Source organism: Portunus trituberculatus, chromosome 12 (assembly GCF_017591435.1).
Source record: "Portunus trituberculatus isolate SZX2019 chromosome 12, ASM1759143v1, whole genome shotgun sequence".
In the NCBI taxonomy this organism is placed as follows: Eukaryota; Metazoa; Arthropoda; class Malacostraca; order Decapoda; family Portunidae; genus Portunus; species Portunus trituberculatus.
The window spans coordinates 4,111,904-4,125,538 of record NC_059266.1 but is presented as its reverse complement, the minus strand read 5'-3'; the positions used below and the strand labels follow the sequence as shown (position 1 = coordinate 4,125,538).

Genomic DNA, 13,635 nt, shown 5'->3' with positions numbered 1-13,635 from the left:
TTTGCTCATAATCATTGACTAGTTATATGGATTTATATAAATGTAGATATTTTGTAGGAAGAAAAATTAACTCAAGGCATTGCGTTCATTACTCATTGATAATCGTTTTCCTTCTCTGTCTGGCACATGCAGGTTGCTCGCTGCACCAAGATTATCAATGCAGACTCTGACGACCCTAAGTACATCATTAACGTGAAGCAGTTTGCCAAGTTTGTGGTGGATCTGGCAGACTCTGTGGCCCCAACAGACATTGAGGAGGGGATGAGGGTCGGGTAAGGACACGCATGCACTCTTGTAAATGTCATGCATTATTCTTCTTTCCAAATACTTATAACTTCTCTTTCTCTATTATGTACTTGCATAGCCTAACATTTTATGGAGTTTTTTATTCCTTTTCTTTCTTCATTTTCTTCCTTGTTCTGTAGCAACATTAATGGATCAGAACACATAATGAAAAAAATAATAAATAATAGTCATTCCTTCACAGTCAAGTAATAAACTCTTCTTTCCACCTCCTCCCACATCTCAGAGTGGACAGAAACAAGTACCAGATCCACATTCCACTCCCACCCAAGATTGACCCATCTGTCACCATGATGCAGGTGGAAGAGAAGCCTGACGTGACCTACTCAGATGTGGGTGGCTGCAAGGAACAGATCGAGAAGCTGCGGGAGGTGGTGGAGACTCCCCTGCTGCATGTGAGTAGTGGTAGTGGCTGCTGTCTTGTGTATGGGTGGCAGTGGAGGTAGTGATTTTTTTTATGTAAGAGAAGAAATATGGGCTAGTGTAACAAAAATTACTAAACAAAAAGGCCCACTTAGATGGCAATCCCTGAGCAGGTCTGAGAGAATTAGCTAAAGAATGGGATAAATGTCCTAAAACCTACCTTTTAAATTAGTTCAGATTAAAGGAAGATTGAAATACAGAAGCAAGAAAGATAGTGTGGTTTTAGTGGTAATGTCTACAGTATTGTTTAAGTGATGGTGGTGTTGGTGCCTCTTCAGCATTAGTGGTGGTGATGTGTGGCAGTGTGATTATGTCTTCAGTGTTGTTAGGCAGTGTGGCTGTAGAAATTATTTACCTTTGATATGGATGGTGGTGATGTCTACAGTATTGCCAGGTGGTATAGTGTTGGTGTTGCCTATTCATATGAGTGGTGGTGTTATCTATTATTGTGTGCTGTAGTGATAGTATCACTTCAACATGAGCAGTGGTGATATTTCATAGTGTGGCTGTAGTAGTGAAGGTATTCTTGTGATGTTTGTAGTGATGAAGCATTGTTGTGTTGATGTTGAGTGTTATGGAGTGATGGTGAGCTGATGACCTTGTAACATATCAGAAGGGCGTCTCCACATTTACGCTTTCATCGCATTATAAGTCAAGTAATTCACCTGTATCAACAAACCTTACAGCCGGAGCGTTTCGTCAACCTGGGTATCGAGCCTCCTAAGGGTGTGCTGCTGTTTGGGCCACCTGGTACCGGCAAGACTCTTTGTGCTCGTGCTGTAGCCAACCGTACTGATGCTTGCTTCATCAGGGTCATTGGCTCAGAGCTGGTGCAGAAGTATGTGGGAGAGGTGAGTCATGGTGCTCTTCTTTACTATAACAGGCTGCTTATTGACCTGCCAAGTTCTTCTTGGTTTTGTGTAAATTTATATTGTTTTGGATTAAGGATAGATGGGTTATTATATTTTCCCATATTTTTTTATTAGTAGTGTTGTTTTTTGTCATATTATCTCTTAAATAAGTTGGTAATATGCCTCCTTCACTATATATCCAAGTAGTTTTAAGGATTCTTCATTCTAAATTTTCTCCTTCTGTTTTTGTTATACTACATATATTCCTTTACCTTTCAATGCCATTGGAAGACTTTTCAGTACCTACTATATTTCCCCTTGAAAGCTTCTTATCTGTTTTTGTTTGCATCTCACTCAGTATTAAATTCAAAGCTTCCAGGAGAGACTTACCTAGGTTATTTTGTGCAGGGAGCCAGGATGGTGCGTGAACTGTTTGAGATGGCCCGCACCAAGAAGGCGTGTCTCATCTTCTTTGACGAGATTGACGCCATTGGTGGTGCTCGCTTTGATGACGGAGCAGGAGGTGACAATGAGGTGCAGAGGACTATGCTGGAGCTCATCAACCAGCTAGATGGATTTGATGCTCGTGGCAACATTAAGGTATGAACTGCGTGGAGATATGGATTGTTTTAATCTCTCTCTCTCTCTCTCTCTCTCTCTCTCTCTCTCTCTCCCGTTTGAGTTTCTTGTGCCTTTGAATAAAGAAAACATTTACAAGAGCCATTATCAAGGCATACAAATTCTAGGGTAAGTTTTTGCCTTGAATTATACCCAAGGAACAACTACCTTTCCTTGCAGGTACTGATGGCCACCAACCGACCTGATACTTTGGACCCAGCCCTCATGCGACCTGGTAGATTAGATCGTAAGGTGGAGTTTGGCCTACCAGACTTGGAGGGAAGGACACATATCTTTAAGATCCACGCAAAGTCCATGTCTGTTGAGCGAGACATCCGATTTGACCTACTAGCCCGCCTCTGCCCTAACAGCACAGGTAAAAAGAGCTGTGGCTTTGAAAGGTTTAAGATGCAAATACTGTTTTCTGTCGGGTTAAGCAGTGTTACAATTTTCAAAGTTGCCCTTCAAAAGATTGTATATTATTCTCTCTCTCTCTCTCTCTCTCTCTCTCCAGCTAATCTACAAACCCTCAACTGAAGAAGGCTTTTGCCCTGTTTTGGAATTTTGTAGAAGGAGGATTTTCATAAACTATTTCATTCTGTACCTTAAGACCTCTACTGTGTCCTTGCTCATTCATTCTCTTCTCCCTCATCCAGGAGCAGAGATCCGGTCTGTGTGCACTGAGGCTGGCATGTATGCCATTCGTGCTCGCAGAAAGGTTGCCACAGAGAAGGACTTCTTAGATGCAGTGAACAAGGTCATCAAGGCTTATGCTAAGTTCTCTGCCACTCCACGCTACATGACTTACAACTAGGTTGGTGTGCACACACACACACACACACACACACACACACACACACACACACACACACACACACACACACACACACACACACACACACTCCAATTTATGACCCTGATTATAATTAAGAACTGCATATAGAATCATTCTAAGCTTTGTCCCTCCCATTTTATGTATTTATTTGCAGTCTTAACAGAAGAGCTCTAACTGGTTTGTAGAGGAGAGTGAGGAGTAAAATAAAGAGTTTCTATGTACCTACATGTTTGTATACAACTTTTATTCTTTTCATTATCACACCATTTAGAAGATTATGAGGAATGCATGCAAGTCATTATTTCCATGCTCTTCTATCATTTGTTCATTGTGAAGTTTTGCATCTACAATTTTGGCTGATAATATTCTTATTATTATTGGACTAATGTAAGTGAATTGTCATGAAACAAGTTCCTTCTTTTGAGTATTTACATCACATTGAGACCAGTCTCCCTCAGACAAAAAAAATGTAGCTTCATTAACGTAAACAACTTATAAATAATTATAGTACAGACTAGTTCACTGGTAACTCTTGGAACTGTCTGCTGAGTCTCTGCTTCAGGTAGTTGTAGAAGTCATACTCCAAGGAGAGGTTGGTCTTAAGAGCAGTCTCCACCTCATGGCTTGTGGGAGGACGCTGCTTGTTCCTGTTGTAGTGTGGCGCTGCTGAGAAGAACAGGCTTATCTCTTAGCTGTGTAAGCTTAGTGACATTGTTTTAATTTCAATATATAAAGATTGTCTACACTAGGTAACTAGAAGTTGGTGTATTTTTTCCACTCGTGAAATTTAGGGTACAAAAAATGATACTTTATTACTTTAGTTGTTTAAAAGTGAATATACTCTCATCTCATTTAGGAAAGTTGTAACAGAGAAGGTAAGTTGTTACTCTAAAGTTGAGGTTTCTGCTGTAAATATGTAGGAGGGAAAGAAAAGTACTACGTATTCAGCTTGCTACTGAGGGGAGTATTGAAAAATACCAGAGGACTTTGTCTGATATAGAGAAATCTGAAGAAAGAAGTTGCTGGACACCAGCCTTGCTGTCAACAAATAGAAACCTGTCAAAGAGGAAATACTTAGGCTAACATTGTGGGATATTATGAAATGTGGTAAATCACATTCACCATAATGTGAAATATGAAAATTTCACAGAAATGCAAATCACACAAGTGCTACAGTGTTATGAAAAAAAATCTTAAATAAGATTGACTCATGAATATTTTGTGCTTCTAAGTCTAAGTACTGTATGTGTGTGTGTGTGTGTGTGTGTGTGTGTGTGTGTGTGTGTCATGCCATTCACTCACCACACGGCTGCTTCAGAGCACCACATCTAATTCATGAATGACAATGAGTGATAATACACTTTTTTTTATTTCAATTCGAGGTATAAAATTGGAGTTAAATGTGGTAGAGCAAATTCTTTTACTCTGAAATTCTACATCAGATTAGCAAACATTCGTCCTTACGAGACTTTGTGACTGCAGTCATTATTTAGCAAATGTTAAAAATTGATATATAATTTTTCAAGTATTATAAGAATCTGCCTGGTATCCTTTGCTAAATGTAGGGGGAAAACACAAAATATGGTGTATGTAGCTCTACACTTAATCTGTACAACCCAAGAGATGAATGTGAAAGAGAACAGCAGCTTAACTGTAACTGAAGCAGTTCTTTGCTTTCTCTCTATCATTCACTTCAGTCTATGATATCTTATTTTTATATTTTCTTCACTTGAAATCAGAGGTGGAACTTATTGTCCACAGGCCCCAGTGCAAGATCTTTGGACAGGCCCTTTAATGTACACTTGAATAACCTCGACTCATGCAGGACAAGAGTCTTTAACTGAACACACATTGTTTTTAATGGTGTAAAAGAGAGGATTTCTAATAACATCCCTCCCTGACATCACAATGGGCCAGGTAATGCTGGGAAGGGCCTGAACCAGGCCCTCATCCATGATGGCCCCAGTGCGACTGCACTGCTTATAGCTACGCCCCTGCTTGAAATAAAGAGTTGATTTGTCATTCTAACTGGACTGGTTTTCCCCATTCTTGAAATTACCATCTTTATTTCCCCTCAATATTAATCAAAGTCAAAATTCTCATTCATTCTGTCCTGTCCCTAATTTACCTAATAGTTCCTTGTGGTAAAGGTCAAGCACGCCAGCAAAGTAGTGGGGGAGGTGGTGCTGCAAGACTGCAAGCGTGGCGTTCACCTCCTCCAACATTCCCACCACAGGGTACCACGCCTCCACATGCCTTTTGGCCAAGTTCAGGGCTGCCTCATTGTTCAGTTCTCTGAGCAAAAGTACAGGAAAAGAATGATTGAGGTCTTTTCTAAACTGATGAACTCAGGTAATGTTTATACATCATTGCTTAAAAGTTTAAAACGAGTACTTTTAGTTATATTGGATGATGGCTATGTAAGAAAGGGAATAAGATTATACTTTAAGCTCTTTTATCAGTAAAATATTCGTGAAATAGTATAGAAATAGAGCAGTTGACGAATATAAAGCGGGAATGAAACACTTACCTGCAAAAGTCCTCGTGGCCGCAGAAGTAAGGGATGGTGAGGTCATAGTGGTGACCTGTCAGGAAGGTGCACTCCGGGTCCTGGTAGCGCAAACATTCCTCTAGGCTGGTGTAGCGAGGTGGTGTGGAGCTGGTATAGCCTGGCGGGGTCGCTGCGCCAGGGCGTGGTGTTGCTCTAGCATAGTAAAACCTGATCGCAGACATTTTGTATATTACATATTGCCTCATGCTATCTGTTACGCTGTAAAAAGAGAGAGAGAGAGTGTGTGTGTGTGATTGTATGTTTGCTTCACACTGCGCCTTACCTTGACGCCATCTTCTCCACGGGATCTCTGACGAGGTTTAAGTAAATGGGCATCTTGAATCCATACGAAGTGAAATTGGTGAAGTAAACGTGTCGATCGAAACTCACTCGTGGCTCGGTGCTTTCCTGGATCCGCTCTCCGATCTCTTCCACCATCGCCGCCTGCAAGAGAAATTAAAGTATTGACTGGATACGTTGTATAGGACCCATGATTATTGCCGTGGGACATTGTGAGATGTCTTCAATCCTAATTATCATAAATAAGTAGAAATATAATGTACGTAATTCATTACAGTTCTGAAAATGGAATTGTGATCGTCAGCCACTCAGGTGATGGAGATCAAGGTTGATATTTTGACGCTATAGCCTAGATATGTACCTCAAGGACGACACAAAATATTAGTTCATCAGTTGAAACCTCTGGCACCAACCATCGCCTGCTGAATGACACACTGACTTGTACAGTCAGCTCCCTACTTGATGAAGTAGTTCTCCTAACTATACGTAATTCTAACAAAAGTGACCATCTGCTGTGTAATATGTATTAACTTCCCTTGCGAATGTTGTCAATAACTGTGGTGTGTGTTCTTGTACAAGCCACGTGTATTTACAGTGAAACATAAACATGGTTGGTTATCTGCATGAATTAGAGCTTCAGGTGTGATGTCGAAGCTTTATTGATACTCCTGAGTCCTGGGAACTGCAAGTCATATGTACTGTACCTAGCCTACCTTTAATGACGTGGCTGTCTGCTACTTATTTTTGTTACTACTACTACTACTACTTACTATACCTATTGCTACTATACCTCTATTTCTTTTACCACTACTACTACTACTACTACTACTACTACCTTCTTCTTTAAAGAATAATATTTAGAGATATATATAATATAAATACCATTATTATGTCGAAATTATCTATATAGACTCCCTTGTAGTATGTACAGTATTCGAACATTATTACAATCGCGATGGTCCTCCTGTCCTTTTGTCTTCTACCTAGATTATTTGAACGACTTAAATATTATTAGAGATGTACTGTATAAATGAATAGCTAATTTATGAAATAAGATGAAATAGACAGATATATAGATAAAAACTTGAAAACCAGTGTTACGTCAACGAAATCCTTTCAAAAGCGTGTTTCTCTTACAAGTAACGTAGAAAGGTTATTAAGATGTCACTACAACCGTAAAACGAAAAAAAAAAAACGAAAATCAGTGCAACTACTGAGAGAGAGAGAGAGAGAGAGGGGGAAGTTGAAAGTAGTAGTAGTAGTAGTAGTAGTAGTAGTAGTACACCATGACAGCAACGTAAGAAGTGGTTGACCTATCATGAGCGACCCACCCTGTCGCCTCGGGTCAAGCCACGAGTCTGGTCGGATGGGCATAACTCTGGCTATGTGGCTCTTTCCCATGTCTCAAAAGAGGGGTTGGCTGTTTGCTGGTGTCTCAAGCACCTTGAGATGACTAATATTGTTCTCTCGGGCACGAAGAAATTTATAAACATATTCTTCTCACTCCGTGTCTTCTCATAAAGTGCTACTGACTTACTTTTGTGTTCAAGTAATAAGACATTTACTATCGAAGAAGGAGGATGGGTTTCATGTACTCAAAGCAAATAGTTTGTGTGTTGGTAAAAAAGAAAAAAAAAATGGAAGCACTGTAAAAATACGCTTTTCAGTAAGCAAGGCCGGCCAGTACCAGGGCAGCGTGTTTCATATATATAGGAGGCAAGGCTTGTGCCTTTAGCTATCGTAGAGTATACTACTACTACTACTACTACTACTACTACTACTACTACTACTACTACTACTACTACTACTACTACTACTGTTATCACTGGTGCATAGTTACCTATGATCATACCTGCTGATCGAGTGTCAGGTAGCGCTTGACCGTGTTCTTGAGCCGTACGTGCCTGAAGCCATCGCGTGCCTGCAGCCACTGGAGGAGCAGCACCAGCATCTCGCTCCCACACTTCGGTACACGGTTGAAAAAGAGCACGTGCCGCGTCTGGTGCTCCTCTACGTGCCGAGTGTCGAGGAGTTGGTTGCCACCTCTTCTGTTGCAAATATGAGAGAGCCACTTATCGTCATTCTCAAATAATTCACCAGCAACATCGAAATACAATGCTAAATTCAATGGGTTTTTTTTTTTTTCGTACTTTGTAATCTGGAAATACTCATCAGTGTTCTCAAAACTCGGCAACTCTCAGATAATCTTAATGAATATGCAATTGTATTTTTACAAAGAAAACCATGGATAATATCAGAATAGTCCTTAAAAGTTTTTTTCTATTGCTAGAAAATCCATAAGATCTATAGGCTATACTACTAAGGACTTCAGCAGGGCACTACAAACGGTGGTAGGTACCGCTTGTTAATTCATTGTTTGGGGTGACATTCTTTGCAGTAAATGTATTGTCTATACTGCCTATTATGATTTTTTTTATTCGTTCCTTTCCACCTTCATGTTCATAATAATTGAGTCATAAGCAATTTTGTTTATTTAGTATTTGGATACATGACAAAGTCTTCCACCTCATCAGCGTTAAAGTTACTCACCTACTCGGCTGCCGCACTTGATGGTGAGCAGTATAAGCCATCAGCAGCACCACCAGCACCAGCAGGAGGGCCAAGGCGCTCCCACCACGGAGGCGAGGATGAAGGGGACCCCACGCCATGTTGTGCTACGCGCCCTTGCTTGCTCCTCCTCCTCCTCCTCCTCCTCCTCCTCCTTCTGTCCGTGCGTCTTCCTCACTTTGACCTCTCCCCTTCATCAGCGCCGGAAAGACCTGCAGGTGTGTGACACAATTTCCGTTTATCCTTTTACATTGTGTGTGTGTGTGTGTGTGTGTGTTTCACTGTTTGATCTGCTGCAGTCTCTGACGAGACAGCCAGACATTACCCTACGGAACGAGCTCAGAGCTCATTATTTCCGATCTTCGGATAGGCCTGAGACCAGGCACACACCACACACCGGGACAACAAGGTCACAACTCCTCGATTTACATCCCGTACCTACTCACTGCTAGGTGAACAGGGGCTACACGTGAAAGGAGACACACCCAAATATCTCCACCCGGCCGGGGAATCGAACGTCGGTCCTCTGGCGCTCTAACCACTGAGCTACCGGGCGTGTGTGTGTGTGTGTGTGTGTGTGCGTTTGATTAAGCGCTAATTATATAGATCCACGTTTTGTTAATTCATCCGACACATATGGGCAGTTCTGTGATGCACACGGTGCTCGGTTCACTACCTCACAATAACTGGGAGTTCTATATCCTGGCCGTTCCTATACAGTTCAACCCCGGCAGTTTCTAGGTGGAAGAAGCAGCGCGCTCGTAACATTAGCTGTATTTTGAATTAATTACAGCACCATAAATCAGTCAACTTTTTTTTTCATAATTTTAGATCTTAGAAATGGTGTCGTTTTACTAATAAGTCACAAGTGTTTGTTGCAGAGATTATGACGGGACGGAGTTTGTGGTAAGAATATGATCATACTGTACTGTCCAGGGAAAGATAACCACCCACTAATCCTTCCACCGTCCACCATACTCACTCATACACACTCATCCATCCAACCACTTCCCCATCCATCCACCAATCCACTCATCTACTACACCAAACACCCTCCACACCTTACCACCGCATCCAATCACTTCATCCATTCACCAACGCACCCACAAAATCACTCGCACTTACACCCCAACAGTTACTACTCACTCATCTATCCATATGTGTGTGTGTATGTGTGTTTACGATTCATTATTTTTGTTGACGAGCTTACTAGACTTGTTTAAAGATGGTTGTTCGTTCGATGAGGTGGCTGCATACAGTATACGTCTTGTCCTTACGAGTGACACGGTATTGCCATCAACTGTACATCATTGAGAGAGAGAGAGAGAGAGAGAGAGAGAGAGAGAGAGAGACTTCACATACATACGTCCACTCACGAAGGAAAAACATAAAAACAATTTGCTCAGTGAGGCCTCTATTTTGTTGTTCTTTTTAGGTCAGTATTGACGTCATTAACACGGAAATAGACGCAGGTGGAATATTCCGAAGGTCACAAGCCTTCCATAATGCAGGTTTCCCATTCGACGACTTCACTTTTCAGCACGAACCAAGAAATTTCCAGTCATTCAATTCAGGAATTCAAATATCTTTCCATTGGCAATTAATGATCAATACTCACATAAGTCGCACACAAATTGCTATATAAGATAACATAATGAAATGTTGTATCTTATTGAACAGGGAGGCAATGCAGAGGATCCACAATGCACAACCTTCCTTTGCACATGCTGAGCCCACACTGGGAGCCGAGAGGGAGAGTGCAAGCGTGGGTCACTATCTCCCTGACTCTCTCTTCCCAGCACCCTTTCTCCTTCGCTCGCCCGACTGTGCTGACAACTTTTTTTTCTCTCTCTTTTTCTCCCACACTTTTTATGCGTCTGTATTTTTAAATCGCTTCTTCTCTCATTCTCTTCCTTTCTTTGTTCCTCTAGTTGTCAGGACCAGGAGAGAGAGCCTTATTATTTTTCTGGATAGCATGAACTGTGTATCATCATCACCATCATCATCATGAGCAACAGCAGAGACGTATGGTTACAGTGCGATGTTGCTATAGCAAAGGTAGTGATAGTAATGTGGTGCTGTGGTGGTGGAGGTAGTAGTAGTAGTAGAAATAATAATAATAGTAGTAGTAGTAGTAGTTGTTGTTGGAGAAATAGTAGTAACCAATTCTCTCTCTCTCTCTCTCTCTCTCTCTCTCTCTCTCTCTCTCTCTCTCTCTCTCTCTCTCTCTCTCTCTCTCCTGTGCTCAGAGGTAACTTTCTCTCCTCAGCAGTCAAGGCCGACGTGCCGTTACCTTCACATTCCTGGCGGCAGATGCTCAACACACACACACACACACACACACACACACACACAAGGGATCCTGAGATGAACAACTAAATTGGACAATAGGGCGCTATTAGTTATACGATTGTAGAAAGTCTTAAGTGATGATATTATGTATGCCTGAAGTTATAAAGTGGTTAGTTTTGTGTGAAGGACTCAAGGTCGTATTCACAATGAAAAATACATGGATTTCTCTAATGTGTTTAGAGAGAGAGAGAGAGAGAGAGAGAGAGAGAGAGAGAGAGAGAGAGAGAGAATTTTCACAAAATTATAATAGTGAAAAAAAATTGGCAAACTTAGCTTCAGTGGTCTCTTGACGCCTTTGTATTAACTCATAATAACATTTTTATTAATTGACAGTGATAAAGTGTGTGTGTGTGTGTGTGTGTGTGTGTGTGTTCATTTCCTGTTCTTGAAAATAATGTTTTGTAACTATAAGTGTGTCTTAGGGGAACATATTTTAAGGATGGTCTCGACATGAGGTTTAGAGAAATCGAGTTTGAAGTTGAAATCATCACATAATTATATCATGGTGAAGGTAGTAGTAGTAGTAGTAGTAGTAGTAGTAGTAGTAGTAGAAGTTATAGTAGTATTAGAAGTCCAGCGCAAATAGTTCATATATATACCGAATGAGTGTTGTCATTCTTTTTACCTTCTCTGTGTTTTCAGTCAGTTTCAAAGACGAATTTGTCATCGCAAGATCAGATATCATCAATGGAGTAACGCTGTTGGCTCTTAGTACTGAGGTGTATTTTTTTTTTTTAATAACATTCGTAAACACAGTAGTAAATTGATGTGAGTATCCAGTTTGTTCCTCTAAAGTTGTTTTGGCTCGAGTATATTCGCACAAGAAGGCAAGTAGAGGAAACCGAAGCAAGTAGAGGAAACAGAAGCGCACGTTTCACGGTCATAGTATAAATGGTCTGAAGTTGAGTAATTTGCTGCCTTCATTTTTATTCTCTCTCTCTCTCTCTCTCTCTCTGATCTGCTGACAATCTCATTATTTTTGATAGTCAATATATTCTTATCCGATAAGAGAACTTGAGTTTGAGGAACAACGAAAATCACATGCAGTGGGAATGAGTGATGTACTTTTCTCGATTTCCGCGACAAGAGTAAGCAGCTATCCTTTCCAAAATGCCTTGGCAACGAGTTGGTCAATTCTGTCAAGTGCTTGGAAAAGAAAGGCTGCAAGAAGAAGAATCTTTAGTCAACTGGATGAATTTGTGCGCGTGGATGGGCGAGGGATTCCTTGTGGAAATGTATTATATCTGTCCTCGTCATGATGAGTATAACCATTTTATGTTTATGTATCGATCCTGCACCAGTACTCTCGTCATGCAAGACAGTGTTTGCTTCATGATCCCGTGTATTATATCAATTATTCAATCAATAACATGATGGTTCAGGTGGAGCGAGGAAATTATATACATGCTCCCGTATAATGCCGGTACAATATCAGATTTCCTCTGTATCACATTCTATTAAAGTCTGTTGATTTTCAAACACCCTTATAATGAGGATGAAGAGAGGAAAAGTACGAGCTCCTTTTTGTTTGATAAGGTTACCACGGAGATAGGTAGTGTAATTATAACTGGTGGTAATTAATGATCGAGTATTGTATACTGTAGTCAGCCAGGAGGGTGACTACTAAATGTACTTTGCAATTTGTTATCATATGTGTGTATATATATATATATATATATATATATATATATATATATATATATATATATATATATATATATATATATATACACACACACGAAATGGGTGATTCTTCCATACATTGCAGTTTCCAAACTATTGATATCTTATGCAAAGTGAAGGAGTTACCTCGGTTTTTTATGAAATATATGGATCGATGGTAAAAGTGTATTATTATCGAGCTTATGCAAGTTTTCCCACAGACATTCTTGAAATAATGGTTCGAACTTATCGTCCCCCAAAACAGTTAAGCATTATAAGCTCACGAAGACTCACTGCGGGATTGCTTAGCATGCAGGTTGATAGTGTGTGCAGCGTGCACGTCAAGCACTGATATAATGGTCGTGAAAAGCGTGAGGGGGCGGGGGAAATACTAACTAATCTATTACCTTTAGATTGAAGCTTCTTTAGGAGATAGTTATGTTAACAAAGGCAAACAAAAACGTCTACAATTTACATATTCACGTGAGACTATATGCATTCCGTAGGGTGTAACTAGATACAGTAAGTTATTCAGTGTGCAAGGACGCAATTAGCTATTGTGGCCATCGTGTATAATATATATCTATTTATATATAAATACAGTTTCATTCATCGATCCTCTTGTGTTAATGGATGGCGGCCATAAAGTCACTTACTTATAGGACATAAATAGATTATCAGAAAGATGGTAAGCATTCATCCATATCTTAAAAGAGAGGTGAACAGCAGTAAAATCACGGCGAGAATTTGATGACGATCGAATAAGAACAGTGATGAATATATATAAAGGAAACTCTAAGACAGGTCTGTGTATTTGGCTGACGCTTTCATCTCTGTATGGTTACAACACTTAAGTAGGTTTTTTTTTATTGTGTTATTACTACCCTTGCTGGTTCCCTTCCAAAGAAAAAAATAATCAGGTAAGGATGTTGAGACGTTGAAGTGGAATAGAGGGATTAATTAAAGCAGTTTGAAGGGGTTAAAAAAGGTGACTGAGGTAGTAAGAAAAGGAATGAATATACAGGTGGATGACGTAAGTGTAATTTGTGAGAGTGGAGGGCGTGAGCAGTGCAGACTGGGCAAGGAGCAGCGCGGCCTTCAAGCAGGCCGCCCAATGACGTCATCCTCACCATGCTCCACACGGCCGCAAATCCATATATAAGCGCAAAGTC

General features: G+C 40.5%; 2 protein-coding genes across 5 annotated transcripts in view; one reads left to right on the top strand and one right to left on the bottom strand.

The window, feature by feature from the left end:
- Window positions 1-3,251, top strand: part of LOC123502751 (26S proteasome regulatory subunit 7) — a 7,497-nt gene extending 4,246 nt beyond the window's left edge. The window contains exons 4-10 of one of the 2 annotated variants that reach the window (XM_045251992.1): window positions 133-272; window positions 530-698; window positions 1,413-1,577; window positions 1,986-2,177; window positions 2,376-2,571; window positions 2,852-3,017; window positions 3,048-3,251. In XM_045251992.1, the coding sequence (XP_045107927.1) occupies window positions 133-272; window positions 530-698; window positions 1,413-1,577; window positions 1,986-2,177; window positions 2,376-2,571; window positions 2,852-3,009 (1,020 nt within the window). In that variant the 3' untranslated portion in view covers window positions 3,010-3,017; window positions 3,048-3,251. Of the gene's footprint in view, window positions 1-132; window positions 273-529; window positions 699-1,412; window positions 1,578-1,985; window positions 2,178-2,375; window positions 2,572-2,851 lie in introns of both variants that reach the window. The other variant, XM_045251991.1, reaches the window with a different exon arrangement.
- LOC123502752 (heparan sulfate 2-O-sulfotransferase pipe-like) lies at window positions 3,040-10,207 on the bottom strand. Of its 3 annotated transcripts, none has more exons than XM_045251993.1 (7): window positions 10,068-10,207; window positions 8,432-8,661; window positions 7,734-7,929; window positions 5,865-6,025; window positions 5,561-5,749; window positions 5,159-5,325; window positions 3,040-3,696 (listed from the first exon to the last, which is right to left on the bottom strand). In XM_045251993.1, the coding sequence occupies exons 2-7, from the start codon at window positions 8,548-8,550 to the stop codon at window positions 3,545-3,547; spliced, it is 984 nt and encodes a 327-aa protein (XP_045107928.1). In that variant the 5' UTR covers window positions 8,551-8,661; window positions 10,068-10,207; the 3' UTR covers window positions 3,040-3,544. The 3 variants fall into 3 exon arrangements, with proteins under 3 accessions (XP_045107928.1, XP_045107929.1, XP_045107931.1); XM_045251994.1 differs by having other exon boundaries at window positions 3,040-3,693; XM_045251996.1 differs by having other exon boundaries at window positions 7,734-7,926.
- Between the last annotated feature and the right edge of the window lie 3,428 nt (window positions 10,208-13,635).